Source organism: Palaemon carinicauda, chromosome 34 (genome assembly GCF_036898095.1).
Source record: "Palaemon carinicauda isolate YSFRI2023 chromosome 34, ASM3689809v2, whole genome shotgun sequence".
Taxonomy (NCBI): domain Eukaryota; kingdom Metazoa; phylum Arthropoda; class Malacostraca; order Decapoda; family Palaemonidae; genus Palaemon; species Palaemon carinicauda.
The window spans coordinates 73,688,977-73,708,666 of record NC_090758.1 but is presented as its reverse complement, the minus strand read 5'-3'; the positions used below and the strand labels follow the sequence as shown (position 1 = coordinate 73,708,666).

The window sequence follows — 19,690 nt, the reverse complement described above, 5'->3', positions numbered from 1 at the left end:
TGCAGTAGTGGGTGAGGGCTCAACCACTACAATTCCCTAATTCCATAACCTTTTTAATCTTTCTCTTGAAATGTTTTTATTGTTGTTTTTGGGTTGTCCGGAAGGCTAAGAAGCCTTTCGCGTCCTGGTTGATTTGGCGGGTGGTCAAAGTCATTTCTTGAGAAGCGCCTAGATTAGGGGTTTTGATGAGGTCCTGTTGTATGGGTTGCAACCCTTGATACTTCAGATCCTAGGGGTCGCTCAGCATCCTAAGAGGATCGCGAGGCTCCGTAAGGAAGACGTACTTAAAAAGGCAGAGTAATTGTTCAAGTCGACTTCCTTACCAGGTACCTATTTATTTTGTTTATGTTATTTTGATAACTTCTAAAATGAAATAAAAATTCTTAGCTCATAATAATGTAAACATATTTTGCTGGTCTCTACCCACTCCCCTGGGTGTGAATCAGCTATTATAATCACCGGCTAAGTTAAATATTGAAAAATGTTATTTTGATAATAAAATAAATTTTTGAATATACTTACCCGGTGATTATAAATTAAAGGACCCTCCCTTCCTCCCCAATAGAGACGCAGTGGACCGAGGAGAAAATTGAGTTCTTTGTTTACATTGAGTACTGGGTATCTGGACGACAGATGGCGCTGTTGGGTACACCCGCAACCTGTGTAGCGATCGCTGGCGAATTTTACCTTAGAGTTTTCTGTCGAGCAACAGAGTTGCAGCTATTATAATCACCGGGTAAGTATATTCAAAAATTTATTTTATTATCAAAATAATATTTTTCAGCCACAAAATTCGACAGATAGTCTCGTTCCATATGAAATAAATATAAGGTTATTGCAAATGTCATTTTGCTTACTGTATTTAATTATATAATGTTGTTTTATTGCAGTACAGTACTGTATTTCTTTATCTTATTACAGTATACGAACTTTTGATACAACATCTTAGATTAACGATTTCAGTTGGGTCTGTGTTTGTATCTCTGAATTCTTGTAAGTTGAGGTCCCTCTGTATTCTTATTTCATTATTTTCCAATCTTTCTTCTCCTCTAGTTATAACAAAGTTTCCATTAACCCTTTTACCCCCAGGCTATTTGGAACTTTCCAGCCCTTAACCCCTAGGGTTTTTTTTTTTCAAGCACATTTTGCAATATATATTTTTTAAATTGCTGTAACGGCCTTAATTTTCGTCATAGAGAGGTCAGGTTGGTCTCATTCTTTTGGAAAATGCCTGAAGTTTCTCATAAAGTTATCAAAAATATGCAAAAAAGAAAATGTAAAAAACAGGTTTTTTTTGCAAGGACGTACCAGTACGTCCATGGGGGTAAAGGGATGGGTTTTGTGAAACGTACCAGTACGTCCATTGGGGGTAAAAGGGTTAATAAGATGTGATTTAGAAAATGGTTAAGGGAATAAAAAATCTGTTAATAGATGTTAATTTTGGGTTTACAGTATTGTCGTCAAGGTTTCGTAAAAATATGTATGCTAATCATCTCCTTTTACTTTTCCCATCAGAAAGTGGCGATGAACTGATATGCCCCACGGACGAGGAAGTAGAAGTTTTAAAGCTACCCTCCAGATCCCAGTTGCCGAACAAGATCCCTCGCCGTCCACGAAGGGAGCCGAGCATATCGGAACTGACGGATCGCATCGCCAGCGACTTCATGAAGCCGGAAACTCAGGCGCTCCTGCAGAATATACTGAAGCTGACGACTGAAGAGTCTTCTTCGAAAACAACCAAAGAAGGTTCAGCTTCCCCGGACCCTCTCATCACAGAGAAGATTCTAGACGAAATGGCGGTGGACCTCGAGGAAGTGGGGGAGGAAGTCGACGATTATTTCGGAAGCACTGCCGAAGTAGAGCCGAGTCTGGAAGATCACGTGAAAGTTGCTGCTAATCCCTCCCCTCCAAAGGCGCTGGATAAACGGCAGTCTGACGTTCGGACGCGCGCTGATTATCACACCGATTGGGAGCTGAAGATGGCTCTTGAAAATCCGGAGAAGCCATTAGAAAAGGCTGTGAATATTCCCTTGAGGCCTCCGCCTGTCGAAAAGAATCGGGGAAATAAATCGAACAGCTCTTCTCTTTGGACCCCGGCGTTAGATCGCCGCCAGGTGTCAGAGGCCAAGTTGAAGATGGCGTACCAAGCTGGGAAAAGCAATTGGGAAGTTGAAACACCGTACATAGCAAGGTAATGTAAATGCACGATTGTTGTAATTATTAGAAGGACGTATCATGACCATGGACTTTTAAATTCTCAAATTATATAATTTAATTCCTCCAAGTTCAAATTTAAAATTACGTACATAATGTACCTACTTAAATTATTCTAAGAACACCGTATATCGCAAGGTGATGTAAATTCACGACTGTTGTTGTTATTAGACTAATGTATCAGGACCATGGACTTTAAATTCTCAAATTATATAATTTACTTCCACTGAGTTGGAATTCTAAAATTACGTACAAACTGTAATGTACGTACAGTACTTGAATTACTCTATGAACACCGTCTATGGCAAGGTAATGTATATTAATTTTGTTGTTAAGATAACTTTTCCTGACCATGGAGGGGTTTATATTCTCAAATTATGTATATAGTGTACGCATTTAGATTACTACAAGTTAAGCGGTCAATGCTATGAAGTTTTGCAAAAGAAATCCAGACTTGATATATAACTGTTATATAACTGAGATTGCTCTCCTGTAATTGGGCTCGTATAAGTCAATGCTTCTACGTCTTCAGTTAAGGTTCATTCACACTTATAAAACTACAAATGCACCTTAACTCTTTTACCCCCAAAGGACGTACTGGTACGTCTCACAAAAGCCATCCCTTTACCCCCATGGACGTACCGGTACGTCCTTGCAAAAAAATGCTATAAGATTTTTTTTTTTTTTCATATTTTTGATATTTTTTTTGAGAAACTTCAGGCATTTTCCAAGAGAATGAGACCAACCTGACCTCTCTATGACAAAAATTAAGGCTGTTAGAGCAATTTAAAAAAAATATACTGCAAAATATGCTGGGGAAAAAATAACACCTTGGGGGTTAAGGGTTGGAAATTTCCAAAGAGCCTGGGGGTAAAAGGGTTAAATAAAGACATACAAATCTTTAGTTATACAAGACAAAATAAAGCACAGCATACTCAGTTATATAACATGAGGCAGTAAACTGAAACTAGTTCTTTTATACTGTATAAGTTAATTTTTCAGAGCCTTGTGTAATACGGCAATAGATTTTTTTTATATTAAGACCTTTTCTAGATTTGGTGCAATATGATTGTAAATCTATTCCCATTAATATACTATTTTATGGAATGAAAGGATCTTCCCGTGAATAAGGAAATTTTCTAATAGCAAACCTTCAAATGATAAAGTACTGTACGACTTTATAGATTTTTACCAAAACCCTAAAACACATTTCTTAATCTTAGATATATATATATGCCTTTTCTATTTGTAATACAACTCTTAGTGCTTTCCTATATATGGTGTTACCATGTATAACTAATTACTAATACATTTGCCTTTTCTCTAAAGGCTGCGAACACATTTTTTTATTCGATTATATGAAGAAATACTGGGTCTGTGCGTGTCATTAAGGATGCAGCAAATATTAATAGTTTTTCAGCACTTGCTGTTGTGTGACTGTTACTAACCCCTGCGAAGGGTAAGGTCTGAATCTATTAATGTAAATAGCAATGTTTAACTGATTATTAACACTTGCCATCATCATCATCATCATCATCCAGGTGCTATATCCCTAAGGACGACGGCAGTCGTGGCGTGTATATATTCTTCCTCTAGTCAATCTCACCAGTCCATCCATATATTTCTGTCTTGGTCTTCCTTCCGGTTTCCTTTCATCAATTTTGTTAGTGAGAGATGTTCTAAATCTTGTCTTCTCACTGTGTATAAACCATAAAACAAGATATATTGACCTACTCAACAGGAAAGTATTTATTATTATTATTATGTAAGCATGGATCGGAGTTGTGGGGAATAAAAGTGATGGAGAGACAGAAATTGAATGTGTTTGAGATGAAGTGTCTAAGGAGTATGGCTGGTGTATCTCGAGTAGATAGGATTAGGAACGAAGTGGTGAGGGTGAGAACGGGTGTAAGAAATGATTTAGCAGCTAGAGTGGATATGAATGTGTTGAGGTGGTTTGGCCATGTTGAGAGAATGGAAAATGGCTGTCTGCTAAAGAGGGTAATGAATGCAAGAGTTGATGGGAGAAGTACAAGAGGAGGGCCAAGGTTTGGGTGGATGAATGGAGTGAAGGAAGCTCTGGGTGATAGGAGGATAGATGTGAGAGAGGCAAGAGAGCGTGCTAGAAATAGGAATGAATGGCGAGCGATTGTAACACAGTTCCGGTAGGCCCTGCTGCTTCCTCCGATGCCTTAGATGACCGCGGAGGTAGCAGCAGTAGGGGATTCAGCATTATGAAGCTTCATCTGTGGTGGATAATGTGGGAGGGAGGGCTGTGGTACCCTAGCAGTACCAGCTGAACTCGGTTGAGTCCCTTGTTAGGCTGGGAGGAACGTAGAGATTAGAGGTCCCCTTTTTTGTTTTTGTTTCATTTGTTGATGTCGGCTACCCCCCAAAATTGGGGGAAGTGCCTTGGTATGTGTATGTATTATTATTTTTTCAATATTAAACTTAGCCGGTGATCATATAGCTGTCAGCTCTGCTGCCCGACAGAAAAACCTAAGGACAAAATACGCCAGCGATCGCTATACAGGTGGGGGTGTACATCAACAGCGCCATCTGTCGAGCAGGTACTCAAGTACTCCATGTCAACACAGAACCAATTTTCTCTCTGTCGTGCCACTGGCAAGACCTACTAAATACGCTGTTACTAACTGGATTTGTTTTCACAACTATATGGTGAAGTACACTACAGTATTCCAGTTTTGAGCTTTCGCTATGCAGGGGTTTTATCTTCATCTCAAAACTTGAACTCGTTTTGGATAGATTTAATTATGGTGACAAAGAGAGTATGGACTCTCTTTCACTTTTAAATGGCCGACCCTTCCCTTAGACGGAAGTGTGTTTAGGTTTTTAGTAATTTTGCTTAACACGTTATAGATCTATATATTTTATATCTCTCCGCCTTTATTAGGCCTCTTCGATTAACTTTCCATTTATTATAAACATATAAGAATAAATGTTTATGTTTTGTTTATATGCGACCTTTCCTGATAGTAGGCGGTCCTAACTTGGAACCGAAGTTAATCTACGTTGAGCCCGTTATATCGTATTTAGCCTTTAAAGAATTTAAAACTTTTTAAATTTAATGTTTTATGAAAGAATTTCTTTGATAGTCTCGTACTGTTTTCAAAGATGAACTAACGTTTAGTTTTTTAGACTACGCAGTTGTTGACGTTCAGGACGTTCAAAATGCGCTCTATCGTTACGATAGAGAGAGAGTGTATCACGGTTTCACTTTGCAGTAAGAGTAAATCGATTCTGACGTTTCGTTCATTCTTTCTTAGCTTAAATGGTTTAAATTCTAAATTAAAGGAACTTTTTATTTGGAAAACCTTTCAGTTTTTTCCTTTAGCCAAATAACATGTTTTGACGATATATAATTGGGCTCTTCTCTCAGGTGCGAAATCAAGAGAGAAAGAGAGAGAGATAGAGACGGAGGGAGAGAGAGGAGAAAAACGTTCCGTTCAAGCGGGTAACGTTGTTCTCGTGTTACTCTCCTCCCTAGTCGCTGTACGGGGAAGAAGGTAAAACGTTTCTAGGGTTTTATTCTTGTCCCCAGGCTATGTGCGGTGAGAGATTGTAAACGTAGTTTATTTGAACTAGTGTTTAGTCTCTTTTCCAGCCACTGAATTCTTTATCTTTATATATGTTTTCTGTTTTTGCTAGTTTTAATTTCGATTTCAGTGAAATAAGTGCAAAACAGAAAATCGAAGTGATAAAGTGATATGCGCAAAGTGTTACAGTGTTGCGTCCGAGGGTTCGTCTGTTCGTGCCTGTAGTTCACCTAGTCCGGGACCTCTTGCAAGCTCCCAAGCCCAGGGGAGAAGTAATGTCGAACGACTTATGGGTTCGTCAGGCCTTGATCAACGAACAGACGTTTTCCCTCCGTGGTTTCGGGCGTATCTACCCAAGATCGCCCCACCCACACAAAGACGAGAGAGCCCATTTACTTCTCGTCTGCGGAAGAGGTTTCTCGTAAGAAACCTTGGACCAAGGTCTCGCAGCTTATTAAGCGCAAGTCGGTCCCTTCCGCGCAAGTCCAACGGCCCAGGTGTAGCCACTGGGTCAGTTCGGACTCGCTGCAGTCTTCCGATGACTGCACACCTCCTAAGAGAGGCAAAGTGGTACCGCAACAGGCAGTAACACCGTCTGTTGCCGCACCTGCTGCTGTAGACCCTAAGTGGTCTTTGCTACAGTCTATGCAGACACAGTTAGCATCTTTTATGCAGGAGTATCGTGCGGAGAAGGTTGACGCTGCACCCGTTAGCCTACAACCAACCACGGTTGTGCGTACAGTACACGCTGACGCTACCTGCTCCCGCACTCCGCCTGTGAGAGTTCCACCTCCCATGCGCAGTGTACCCTGCCAGCCGCACGTTGACGTTCACAGACGCACGCTACCCTCCGTTGACGTTCGCGAGTTACCACAACAACAGGAGGGTGGAGTTAAGTTGCTTTGTTTTGACACTGTGCGTCAACCTCCGCAACCCACTGCGGTTACCGCTACTCGCCCGCAGCAGACTAGTCAGTCAGGAGTAGAGGCTTTGCTTCCCCACACAGCTATGGTTGTTGCCAGCTCACAGACTGTCAAGCAGTTACATGACGTTGCCTTCTGGTCTGCTACTAATGCACCAGTGCTGTATGTCCTCACGCACCTGTTGTGGTTGACAGTTCAGTTTTTGACAGTTCACAGACTGTCAAGCAGTTACATAACGTTGCCTTCTGGTCTGCTGCTAATGCACCAGTGAGACCCTCACTGAGATAACCTAGCTTTTCTCGGACAAGGTTCCTGTAGATGAGAAAGTGCTGTTCTCCCTCCTACTGATATTCCTTTGAGGACTCTGTCATTTGGAGAGGAGCCTTAAGCTGCTTAGCCTCCTATGGACTTTAATTAAATCATGATGATTTTTTAAGGATCTTCGTCCGGATCTTGTAACTGCTGCTCCTCGTTCGCCTCACGTCAGAACTTACACTAGGCCTAGCTACTTCGAAGCCGTTGTTGTTAAGCTAGTGCTCTCTCGCTCTCCTAGAGAGCGTTACGTTGGCTAGGCGACTGGTTTTTGCACCAGGAGGAGTTTTAGGGATACAGCCTTTGATTTCCCTTCTTTTTAACTGGCTTATAGAGCGAGAGTCTGATAGGACACGAGAGAAGTTCTCGGCTTGGGAGTTCATGCCTCTGCCCAGGTAGACTTCTCAATTCTGGTAGACTCGCCCTGGCGCCTAGCCAGGAGACGCTCCAGTTGTTTACAGGTCAACTTCTCAACTTTTGTCGAGCCTTTGAAGTTTTGCTGTACTATTATGTCACACATAACAAGGCTTCCAGGGATGGTAAATGGTTCCGCCTCAGTCGCTAACCCCGTCTGTTGCCACACCTGCTCCCGTAGACCCTAAATGGGCTTTGCTGCAAGACATGCAGTCCAAGCTTGTGTCCTTGATAGAGGACTTATTACGGAGAAGAACCTTCTGGCCAACAACCTTCCTACCGGTTGGTTGTGCGCCCTGTTGACGCTGAGGTATCCTACTCGCGTCTGCCAGTTGAGGTGGTTCCTCCACCGATGCGACCCAGTGTGGGTTGCCAGTCGCACGTTGACGTTAAGCGACGCTCGGAGGTGGTTGTTGACGTTCAGTGTGTCACTAGGAAGACGTTCAACAACCAGCAGAGGTGACTTGTTGTGACGCAGTGTGTCAACCTCAGCAACCCGGTAGGGTGTTGACTGCACAACCCAGACAGTCTAGACAGTTTCGGGTTGACGCTGTACTTCCTCGCGCACCCATGGTTGTTGACAGTTCACAGACTGTGCAGCAGTACCATGATATTGCGTCCGGCTCCGTCACGCATCCACCAGTGCGACCGGATTCAGCGAGTCAGACGTTGCCCACTCCGTTGCCGTTTCCTCATCAGTTTCGGATGAGGAACCCTCTGATGAGGACGTTGCTGAACAAGACGATCAACCCCCAGCCCTGCTATCCATCCAGAAGATGCTGAAGAAGGAACGCTGCCCAGTCAGGCTGTGGATGAGTCTGGTAGGGACACTGTCATCCGTGGATCAATTTGTGTCACTAGGAAGACTACACCTCCGTCCTCTTCTATACCATCTAGCTTTTCACTGGAAAAAGGACAAGACGCTAGAAGCGGTCTCGATCCCGGTTTCCGGAAAGATAAAGTCTTGTCTGACTTGGTGAAAGGACTGTATCAACCTTAGAGAGGGTCTTCCCCTGACTGTTCAGACTCCCAACCACGTTCTCTTCTCGGACGCATCGGACGTAGGCTGGGGTGCGACATTAGACGGTAGGGAATGCTCGGGATTATGGAACTCGAGTCAAAGGACAATGCATTTCAACTGCAAGAAGCTACTGGCAGTACGTCTGACCTGGAAAAGCTTCAGGTCTCTCCTTCAAGGCAAAGTGGTGAAGGTGAACTCGGACAACACCACGGCTTTGGCGTACATCTCCAAGCAAGGAGGGACCTACTCTCTGACATGGTACGAGATCGCAAGGGACCTCCTCACCTGGTCAAAAGGTCTAGACATTTCACTAGTAACGAGGTTCATCCAAGGCAACTTGAATGTCATGGCAGATTGTCTCAGTCGGAAGGGACAAATAATTCCAACAGAATGGACCCTCCACAAGGATGTATGCAAGAGACTTTGGGCCACCTGGGGCCAGCCAACCATAGATCTCTTCGCAACCTCGATGACCAAGAGGCTCCCAATATTTTGCTCACCAATCCCGGACCCAGCAGCAGTTCATATAGATGCCTTTCTACTAGATTGGTCACATCTAGATCTATATGCATTCCCTCCGTTCAAGATTGTCAACAAGGTACTGCAGAAGTTCGCCTCTCACGAAGGGACAAGGTTGACGCTAGTTGCTTCCCTCTGGCCCGCGAGAGAATGGCTCACCGAGGTACTTCGATGGCTAGTAGACGTTCCCAGAACACTTCCCTTAAGGGTGGACCTTCTACGTCAGCCACGCGTAAAGAAGGTACACCAAGGCCTCCACGCTCTTCGTCTGACCGCCTTCAGACTATCGAAAGACTCTCGAGAGCTAGAGGCTTTTCGAAGGAGGCAACCAGAGCGATTGCTAGAGCAAGGAGAACATCCACCCTTAGAGTCTACCAATCGAAGTGGGAAATCTTCCGAAACTGGTGCAAGTCAGTATCCGTATCCTCGACCAGTACCTCTGTAACTCAAATAGCTGACTTTCTCTTATATCTGAGGAAAGAACGATCTCTTTCAGCTCCCACTATCAAGGGTTACAGAAGCATGTTGACATCAGTCATCCGTCACAGAGGCTTAGATCTTTCCAACAATAAAGATCTACAGGACCTCCTTAAGTCTTTTGAGACCACGAAGGAGCGTCGTTTGGTTACACCTGGTTGGAATTTAGACGTGGTACTAAGATTCCTTATGTCAGACAGGTTCGAACCGCTACAATCAGCCTCCCTGAAAGATCTCACCTTTAAGACTCTTTTCCTGATATGCTTAGCCACAGCTAAAAGAGTCAGTGAGATTCATGCCTTCAGCAAGAACATCGGATTCTCATCCGAAACGGCTACATGTTCTACAACTTGGTTTTCTAGCCAAACACGAGCTGCCTTCTCGGCCTTGACAAATATCGTTCGATATTCCAAACTTATCGTATGGTTGGAAATGAACTAGAAAGAGTCTTATGTCCTGTAAGAGCTTTTAAGTTCTATTTAAAAACCTTTACGAGGCCCGTCTGAAGCTTTATGGTGTTCAGTTAAGAATCCATCTTTGCCTATGTCAAAGAATGCTTTATCCTATTTTATCAGACTGTTAATACGAGAAGCTCATTCCCATCTGAATGAGGAAGACCAAGCTTTGCTGAAGGTAAGGACACACGAAGTTAGAACTGTCGCAACTTCCGTGGCGTTTAAACAAAATAGATCTCTGCAAAGTATATTCGACGCAACCTATTGGAAAAGCAAATCAGTGTTCGCGTCTTTTTATCTTAAGAATGTCCAGTCTCTTTACGAGAACTGCTACACTCTGGGACCATTCGTAGCAACGAGTGCAGTAGTGGGTGAGGGCTCAACCACTACAATTCCCTAATTCCATAACCTTTTTTAATCTTTCTCTTGAAATGTTTTATTATTGTTTTTGGGTTTTCCGGAAGGCTAAGAAGCCTTTCGCATCCTACTTGATTTGGCGGGTGGTCAAAGTCTTTTCTTGAGAAGCGCCTAGATTAGAGGTTTTGATGAGGTCCTTTAGTATGGGTTGCAACCCTTCATACTTCAGCTCCTAGGAGTCGCTCAGCATCCTATGAGGATCGCGAGGCTCAGTAAGGAAGACGTACTTAAAAAGGCAGAGTAATTGTTCAAGTCGACTTCCTTACCAGGTACTTATTGATTTTATGTTTGTTATTTTGAATAACTGCTAAAATGAAATACAAAATACTTAGCTCATAATAATGTCAACATGTAATGCTGGTCTCTACCCACCCCCCTGGGTGTGAATCAGCTATATGATCACCGGCTAAGTTTAATATTGAAAAATGTTATTTTCATTAGTAAAATAAATTTTTGAATATACTTACCCGGTGATCATAAATTAAAGGACCCTCCCTTCCTCCCCAATAGAGACCCAGTGGGCAGAGGAGAAAATTGGTTCTGTGTTGACATGGAGTACTTGAGTACCTGCTCGACAGATGGCGCTGTTGATGTACACCCCCACCTGTATAGCGATCGCTGGCGTATTTTGTCCTTAGGTTTTTCTGTCGGGCAGCAGAGCTGACAGCTATATGATCACCGGGTAAGTATATTCAAAAATTTATTTTACTAATGAAAATAACATATTATTATTATTATTATTATTATTATTATTATTATTATTATTACTACTACTTGCTAAGCTACAACATTAGGTTTTTTAATTTCAAAAGTTCCACTGATTCGATCCTCATTCGATCCTCAATTTAGTTTCCGCTTGAATGAAACTTCTTAGATACTGTTTAGTAATGAGCCTTTAGAGAGAGAATGCCCAACTGTTAGAATTTACTACATACCTTTCACTACTTGTACCTAGTGGATGGTATTATTATTATGCCTTGCTAACCTGCAACCTTAGTTGGAAAAGCAGGATGCTATAATCCCAAAAGAAGATCTGAATGCAAAGGATGGTCGGAACTTTTGACAATCTAAAACAGCCCCTTGCACAATTGGGTAACTGAGTGACCGTGCCACAGATTAAAATTTGGATGGTAAGTTTTTTTCTCAAAAAATGTTAAAAAGAGTCCGCTACTGATGATCAGATAGGAGGAAAATATTCAAAAGATAGAATGAATGAGTCAAGATAGTACGTCGGAATAGAAGTTTCTCAAAAATCAGAAAATACGCTGGTTTTTTGTGCCATGATAGAAGAAAAAGGACTGGATATGTTTTTCAAAAGTAAAATTGCAATCAAGAATCACAACTAAAATTTCCAATGAGTGTGTATGCAGAAAAATGAAGAGATATGGGTGTGGAAAATAGAATGTCCTTGACCCACATACAATCATAATTAAAGTTTTGTTTAGAGTTAACTTCATCCTCCATAATTAATGGCATGCAGTAATTTTAGATGAATATCTGATTTAGAATTCAACATCCATAGGTCTACATTCAGGATGTGGGATCAATGCAAAAAGAATAGCATCATCTGCATATTCAACAACCCAGCCATTGAGATTATACTACATGAGAGTTATTGAGTGCTGTGAGTGGCCAGATAGTACTACATTGGATCCCTCTTTCTGGTTATGGTTCATCTTATGTTTGCCTACGCATACACCTAATAGTCTGGCCTATAATTTTAGTCTTCTGGAAGCGTTTTAAACGTTTTAGATGCATTCCGAGTAGGGTTCTTTATGTAATTTTAGTCTTCTGGAAGTGTTATAAATGTTCTTTCCACATTCTTCTCTTTCCTTATACACCTGATAACACTAAGATAACTGAAAATTTCTTCTTCACCCAAGGGGTTAGCTACTGCAATGTGATTGTTCAGTGGTTACTTTCCTCATGGTGAGGGTAGAAGAGACTCTTTAGCTATGGTAAGCAGCTCTTCTAGAAGAAGGACACCAAAATCAAACCATTGTTCTCTAGTCTTGGGTAGTGTCAAAGTCTCTGTACCATGGACTTCCACTGTCTTTGGGTAGAGTTTTCTTGCTTGACGGTACATTCAGGCACACTATTCTAACTTATTGCTCTTCTGTTTTTTTTTTAAAGTTTACATAGTTTATATACGAAAGAACTATTTTAATGTTGTTACTGTTCTTAAAATGTTTTATCTTAATTGTTCATTACTTCTCCAGTAGTTTATATATTTCCTTGTTTCCTTTCCTCACTAGGCTATTTATCCTTGTTGGAGCCCTTGTGCTTATAGCATCTTGCTTTTCCAACTAGAGTTGTAGCTAATAATAATAATAATAATAATAATAATAATAATAATAATAATAATAATAATAATAATAATAATAATAATAATAAGTGTCTTCAGAAATGTAATTTGGTGTTCAGTAAAAGTAGTATTCTTTGTCCTTTACTTTTCATAGCATATTATTATCATAACTAGTTAAGCTACAACCCTAGTGGGAAAAGCAAGGATGCTATAAGCCCTATAAGGCCTCCAACAGGTAAAATAACCCAGTGAGGAAAGGAAATAAGACTAGAGAACAATGGTTTGATTTGGGAGTATCCTTCTCCTAAAAGAGCTTCTTACCATAGCTAAAGAGTCTCTTCTTCCCTTACCAAGAGGAAAGTAGCCATTGAACAATTCTTGAGCGAAGAAGAATTTTTTGGTAATCTCAGTGTTGTCAGGTGTATGAGGACAGAGGAGAATACAGAAAGAATAGGTCAGACTATTCGATGCATGTGTAGGCAAATTAAAAATGAGCTGTAACCAGAAAGAGGAATCCAATGCAGTACTGTCTGGCCAGTTAAAGGACCCAATAATTCTTGAGGTAGTATTTCAATGGGTGACTGGTGCCTTGGCCAACCTACTATGGTGTCCATCAAACACTGCAATCTATTGGTTAAAAGGTCAATAATACAGAAAAGCTATTTTATGCTGCTTATTTGGAAACACCAAGGTATACTTAATTTTAAAACCAACTACTAGAATATAAGTAATATACACTTGTGAAGCTCCTCAATTTTAGAAATGAAAAATGTGTTAGAATATGGCATTGATATAAGAAATTGTTGAATATTTGTGAATATTAATAGCATTCAAGAGGAATAAAGTTAAATAATTTACCACATGAGATTTATTTCTAAGGCGGAGACGGTATTAAAACTTACGAATTTATAAAACAATTTACAGCCCCAGAGTACAGCCAGCTAAGCCAAAAGCTTTGTAGGCAACCCCCCCACTGGTGGTAAGTTGGGGGACATGCCTTTTCTTGCGGGATCCTTTGCGACCGGGACCTCTGCATTTGGAGGGCTATCCCCTACGTCGAAAGGCGGGTCTTATGGCTTGCCGCCCAGGTTGTTGTGAATCTGTTGGAGGCAGAAGTCGTCTCTGCTGAGGAACTTGTTTAAAAGGCGAGTTCCTTTGTTGCTGCTGAGAGGCAGGTATCCTTGGTGCCGTTGCTCTCCACATCAGAGAAGCTTGTCCAAAACTCTTGAGCTTTTCTATGGCCGTAGCCACATCTGAAGGCAGAAACAGAGAAGAAAAACTCACTAACTGAGTTTCTCAGGCCTAACATGTCCCGGTGGAACAGCTGTTTAGAGCATCTGGCCAAGACTGCATCGTATATTTTTAGAATACAGCTTCCCCAAAGGGAAATAGTTTGATGGGATAGGAACTCTAGGGCTTTGGCCCCTGATCGTTATAATTCCTCAAACTATTTAAGGGCGTGTTCCTCTTTAAGGTTTTCTACGACCCCATAGTGAGACGCCACTCCAGACCAGTGGTCGAGCCAAGAGCAGGCTTGGATTGCGGACATAGCTGCTACCTCCATGTTTGCCATTTTGGAACCTGAAAAGATGGAGGGGAGGTTGGATAATCTATCAACTGGTGCAGGCGGTACCAGGTTAGCAAAGTCAGCGTCAATAGGGAGTGGGCTCGTAAAAGCACCACAGTGGACATAGAATCTTCTCTGGCGAGAAAGGGGTAAGGGCAGTAACTTTGAGGATCAGCTGTCCTTGAGGAAAGTTTAAGATACTGAGACTTATGTTAAACAAATCTAGCATGTCCTTAGTTTGGTTAGAGAGTGCCATATCAAACCTGTGCCCAAGACTTTGTGATTGTGGGAATATAAAATCAATAGAAGACCATCTGTTGATGGTTTGTGAGTGAGGAGGCTCGTCTAGGCCATCCAAACGACTTATGAGACTCATGATTTTAATAAATTGCGACGCTTCTAAATCAGACACTGGGACCTTGAGGGGGCTACATCAGCTGAGCTGGTGCTCGCACTCACAGCGGAGGTTCTCCGGACTGTCGTTAATAGTGATAATATCATGGCCAAGCGGTGGTTCCACTTTCGGGGTAAGTGGTTGTTCATCTTTGACATTTATAGGATGATTCTTAACTTTTCCTCGGATGTCCTTAGCAGAGAAAGAATGGAAGAGTCCAACTCGCTCCCGCTATAAGTGTTAACCTTTTTACCCCCAGGCTATTTGGAAATTTCCAACCCTTAACCCCCAGGGGGTTATTTTTTTCCCAGCACATTTTGCAGTATATTTTTTTTAAATTGCTCTAACAGCCTTAATTTTTGTCATAGAGAGGTCAGGTTGGTCTCATTCTCTTGGAAAATGCCTGAATTTTCTCAAAAAATTATCAAAAATATGAAATAAAAAAAATTTATAGCATTTTTTTTGCAAGAATGTACCGGTACATCCATGGGGTAAAGGGATGGCTTTTGTGAAACGTACCAGTACGTCCTTTGGGGGTAAGAGGGTTAAGAGTTCATAAGGATTATTCTATATTATTTTAATTTGAGATTAAGGTTAGCAGTTATAAAGACAATTATTTGAGAATGTCATTCTCTGAGAATATAAATACTAAACTATACTACTGTATATGCAACAGTACTGTATTATTATTACCCATAAAATATTCTCGTGCCTATAGTCCATTTCTTTTATCGAGGCAGATTTACACCGACTCGCACTGGTGCCCTTTAAGATCGGAAAAGTTTCCTGATCGCTGATTGGTTAGAATTATCTCGTCCAACCAATCAGCAATCAGGAAACTTTTCCGAGCTAAAAGGGCACCGCTACGAGTCGGTGCAAATCTGCATCGCTAAAAGAAATTGACTATAGTATGAATAAGAAATTTTCCTCTCTCTCTCTCTCTCTCTCTCTCTCTCTCTCTCTCTCTCTCTCTCTCTCTCTCTCTCTCTCTCTCTCTCTCTCTCTCTCTCTCTCTCTCTCTCTCTCTCTCTCTGTGGTTTTTGTTGTAAAAGACAAGAACATGCGCATGTAATATATTAGAAACAATTCAAATAGATACAAAACAAGATAAAAATCAGCAAACTTCTATTTGAAAAGCATTTGATTATGAACAACTGGCATTTAGAATCTTTTATTCATATGAAGTCTACCTTACTACCTTTATTATTATTATTATTATTATTATTATTATTATTATTATTATTATTATTATTCTTAAATTCGTCTCAAAATCGTGGTCAGACTAATGTATACAACCAGCTCTGTTAGGATTTTGCAATATTCCAATTCGTATAATATCCAGTTCTCTTAACTTTCTTAATTTCGTGCATAGAAATAAATGTTCTTTATTATATCCTTTTTCTTCCTTACACATATTTGTGTATTTTCCTTTGAAATATGCTTTTAATTCGAGCATATTTACCTTATCACCCATGGAAGGTCTATCCAATATGGCGTCGAAGAGAGGCCTGTTTTTAAACCATTATGATCATAATACTCCTTATAAACTCATTTTTTTAAATATAAAAATCTCAGACAGGTAATACATTGCAATTTAACAATCTATGAACAAAATAGATAATTTAAATACTCGAAATTCCATTAAAAACAGTTTTATAAATGATAATTCATTTTAATTTGAGCAAGTTTAACTTATCACCTTGGGCTGGTCTATCCAATATGGCGTCGAACACGAACCTGATTTTAAACCATTATGATCATAATACTCCTTATAAACTTAATTTTTTTAAATATAAAAATATCAGACAGATAAGTTACTACAATTTAGCAATCCATGGACAATATAAATAATTTAAATACTCGAAATTCTATTGAAAACAGTTTCATAAATAATAATTCATTTCGAGATCTAGGTCATATTTATATCTATGGAGCGATCACAGCGCCATCTGTAAATATGTGTTTCTTGTTTCCAGAAGCGTTACAGGTGTTCTGAATAATTTTTGGGTTATTTCGACGTTATTTTTGACGAATTGACCGTGTTCAAGTCATTTAGTATCTTGTGAGTATGGTAACTTGTAGTAAACCTTAAAAGAAAAAGAGTTATGTTATTTGGTGAAGTTTTGTTATGGTTTCAAGGTTTGAAGATCGCTCGTGAAAGGCAGAGGCAAGGGACAGTGACATTGCCCTAGTAAGCAGGACAATGCCCTAGAGACTGACCATATAGGACCAATGAGGGCCAGACAGTGGCTGCTGAGGACAGCAAATAGACCTGTAGGCTCCCCCAAACCACCCCATCCTTACCTCACAATGATGGTAAGGTTGCAGACACCAAAGGCACTAACCAGTTTCCGCGTGACTCGAACCCTAGTCTGGCAAACACCAGTAGGAAACCGCAGTTGTTTGGGGGGGGGGGAGAATTTGATAAACGAGTTATTTTCAAGCAATAATAATGGCCAGAAATGCAAAATAATTACAAGATAACCAGTCGGAAAAATATAAGGTTCATGTAAATGGCTGAAAACAGACTAAAACGTGATTATTTAGCACTTATTTAGCACAACCCCACCTAGTAGTTCCCAGGTCACAACTGTGACGGTCTGAACGATCCCCCGGTCTCAGAATTCTCCTTGACATTGTATAGTGGTTCTTTTCCGTCATTAGCTCGCTTCGCTCGCATGAAAATAAAACATCAAGCTCGTATGTACTGGCAAGCGGTAATGTTGAGCTACGCACGCTAACATTACATGAAAATAAAACATCAACCTCGTATGCACTGGCAAACGGTAATGTTCGCGCATGCGCAGATTATCAAGGAGAATTCTGAGACCGCGGGATTGTTCAGACCGTCACACCGGACCCCCCCTTCACAGGTCACAACCGCTAGCCAGACCTCCCTTCCCAGTCACAAACTAAAAGTAAATCACAAATGAAGCCTTCCATTATGAAAAACTAAATCATGAATAATTCCTTACCTTATGATTAACACCGTCGGTTTTTTTTTTTTTTTTTTTTTTTTTTTTTTTTTTTTTTTTTTCCTGGCAATCTTTACAGAAGCTTTGCTGTAGAAAATGTGTTGGTCTTCCGGAAAATCAAGTCAGAATCAGACCTTTGAGGCATTATTTCTTGGTTATTTATTAATTTTGCATGAGTAACAATGCCTATACACTGAACGGAGAGCGTTTCCATCGTAATCAATTGCCGACGTAAATGAAATCACACCAAATTTTGAAATAAATTAATGTACTTCAGTTAAGTCCAATCCTGTAGACATCTTTACGAGATGCTGGTTAAGATGAAACTGAAGGCGAAGCTGGGAAAATAAATGGCTGTTGTAGAACAACATCCGGGAACTTATGAAGAAGTACTTGTAAGCTCTTAATTGGTTTGAAAAACCACCTGATAGATACGTCATTGTAAATGCACAGAAGCCAAGCATGCGCAATAAGTCCCTTCAGTCTCTGAGATGTAAACAATGGACTTGGAGTGAAAAACATACTTCACATTTTAATCGACCAATTCGGAAGTTATTATCCCCCAGCCCCTATTAACCTTTTTACCCCCAAAGGACGTACTGGTACGTTTCACAAAAGCCATCCCTTTACCCCCATGGACGTACCGGTACGTCCTTGCAAAAAAATGCTATAAATTTTTTTGTTTTCATATTTTTGATAATTTTTTGAGAAAATTCAGGCATTTTCCAAGAGAATGAGACCAACCTGACCTCTCTATGACAAAAATTAAGGCTGTTAGAGCAATTTTAAAAAAATATACTGCAAAATGTGCTGGGGAAAAAATAACCCCTTGGGGGTTAAGGGTTGGAAATTTCCAAATAGCCTGGGGGTAAAAGGGTTAATTGGTTTAAAAAAACCACCTGATAGATACGTCATTGTAAATGCACAGAAACCAAGCATGCGCAATAAGTCCCCCTTCAGTCTCTCAGATGTAAACAATGGACTTGGAGTGAAAAACATACTTCACATTTTAATCGACCAATTCAAAGTTATTATGCCCCAGCCCCTATTAACCCTTTTACCCCCAGGCTATTTGGAACTTTCCAACCCTTAACCCCCAGGGGTTATTTGTTTTTCAAGCACATTTTGCAGTATATATTTTTCAAATTGCTCTAACCGCCTTAATTTTCGTCATAGAGAGGTCAGGTTGGTCTCATTCTCTTGGAAAATGCCTGAATTTTCTCAAAAAATTATCAAAAATATGAAAAAAAAAAATTTAACATTTTTTTGCAAGGACGTACCGGTACGTCCATGGGGGTAAAGGGATGGCTTTTGTGAAACGTACCAGTATGTCCTTTTGGGGGTAAAAGGGTTAAAGCATACTCTTACCAAAATTTCCACTTATTCTCATTTGTTTTAGACGATTTTGATATCCATTTGTACCCAAATTTAATAAGTTTTTAGCCAAGTCATATTTTCCCTATCAAATTTCTATTTAAACTTTCTATTGTTTTAGAATAAGAGAGAAAATAATGTCCTTGCTTAATAGCCAGCCAGCTAATACTGTTTTTTAACCCTTTTACCCCCAGGCTATTTGGAAATTTCCAACCCTTAACCCCTAGGGTGTTATTTTTTTCCCAGCACATTTTGCAGTATATTTTTTTTAAAATTGCCCTAACAGCCTTAATTTTTGTCATAGAGAGGTCAGGTTGGTCCCATTCTCTTGGAAAATGTCTGAATTTTCTCAAAAAAATTATAAAAAATATGAAAAAAAAAAAAAAAATAATAGCATTTTTTTGCAAGGACGTACCGGTACGTCCATGGGGGTAAAGGGATGGCTTTTGTGAAACGTACCAGTACGTCCTTTGGGGGTAAAAGGGATAGCCGGCCGGCTTATACCGTTTTCTAATGACAGGACTTTGACATTCATACCACTTAATAAGGTGACGTAGGACATCTCTAAACTGTCTAGGATTTTTGCCTCGACGTTCGGTTTTGCGACACTATGGCGAATTATCCTGAAAATGAGTGTTTTTCAAATTCTATGTCCTCCCTTGATGATTAATATTAAGACCTGGGATTACTAGATGTAGACCTCCAATAAAATAGTTTTTTCTTAAAGTAATTCGTATATTTTGATAGATATGAATTTTTTCAGTAT

General features: G+C 40.3%; 1 protein-coding gene across 1 annotated transcript in view; it reads left to right on the top strand.

The window, feature by feature from the left end:
• LOC137626450 (microtubule-associated protein futsch-like) overlaps positions 1–19,690 on the top strand; it is a 116,604-nt gene that overhangs the window by 66,227 nt on the left and 30,687 nt on the right. The window contains exon 5 of the mRNA XM_068357449.1: positions 1,516–2,191. Within this exon, the coding sequence (XP_068213550.1) occupies positions 1,516–2,191 (676 nt within the window). The remainder of the gene's footprint in view (positions 1–1,515; positions 2,192–19,690) is intronic.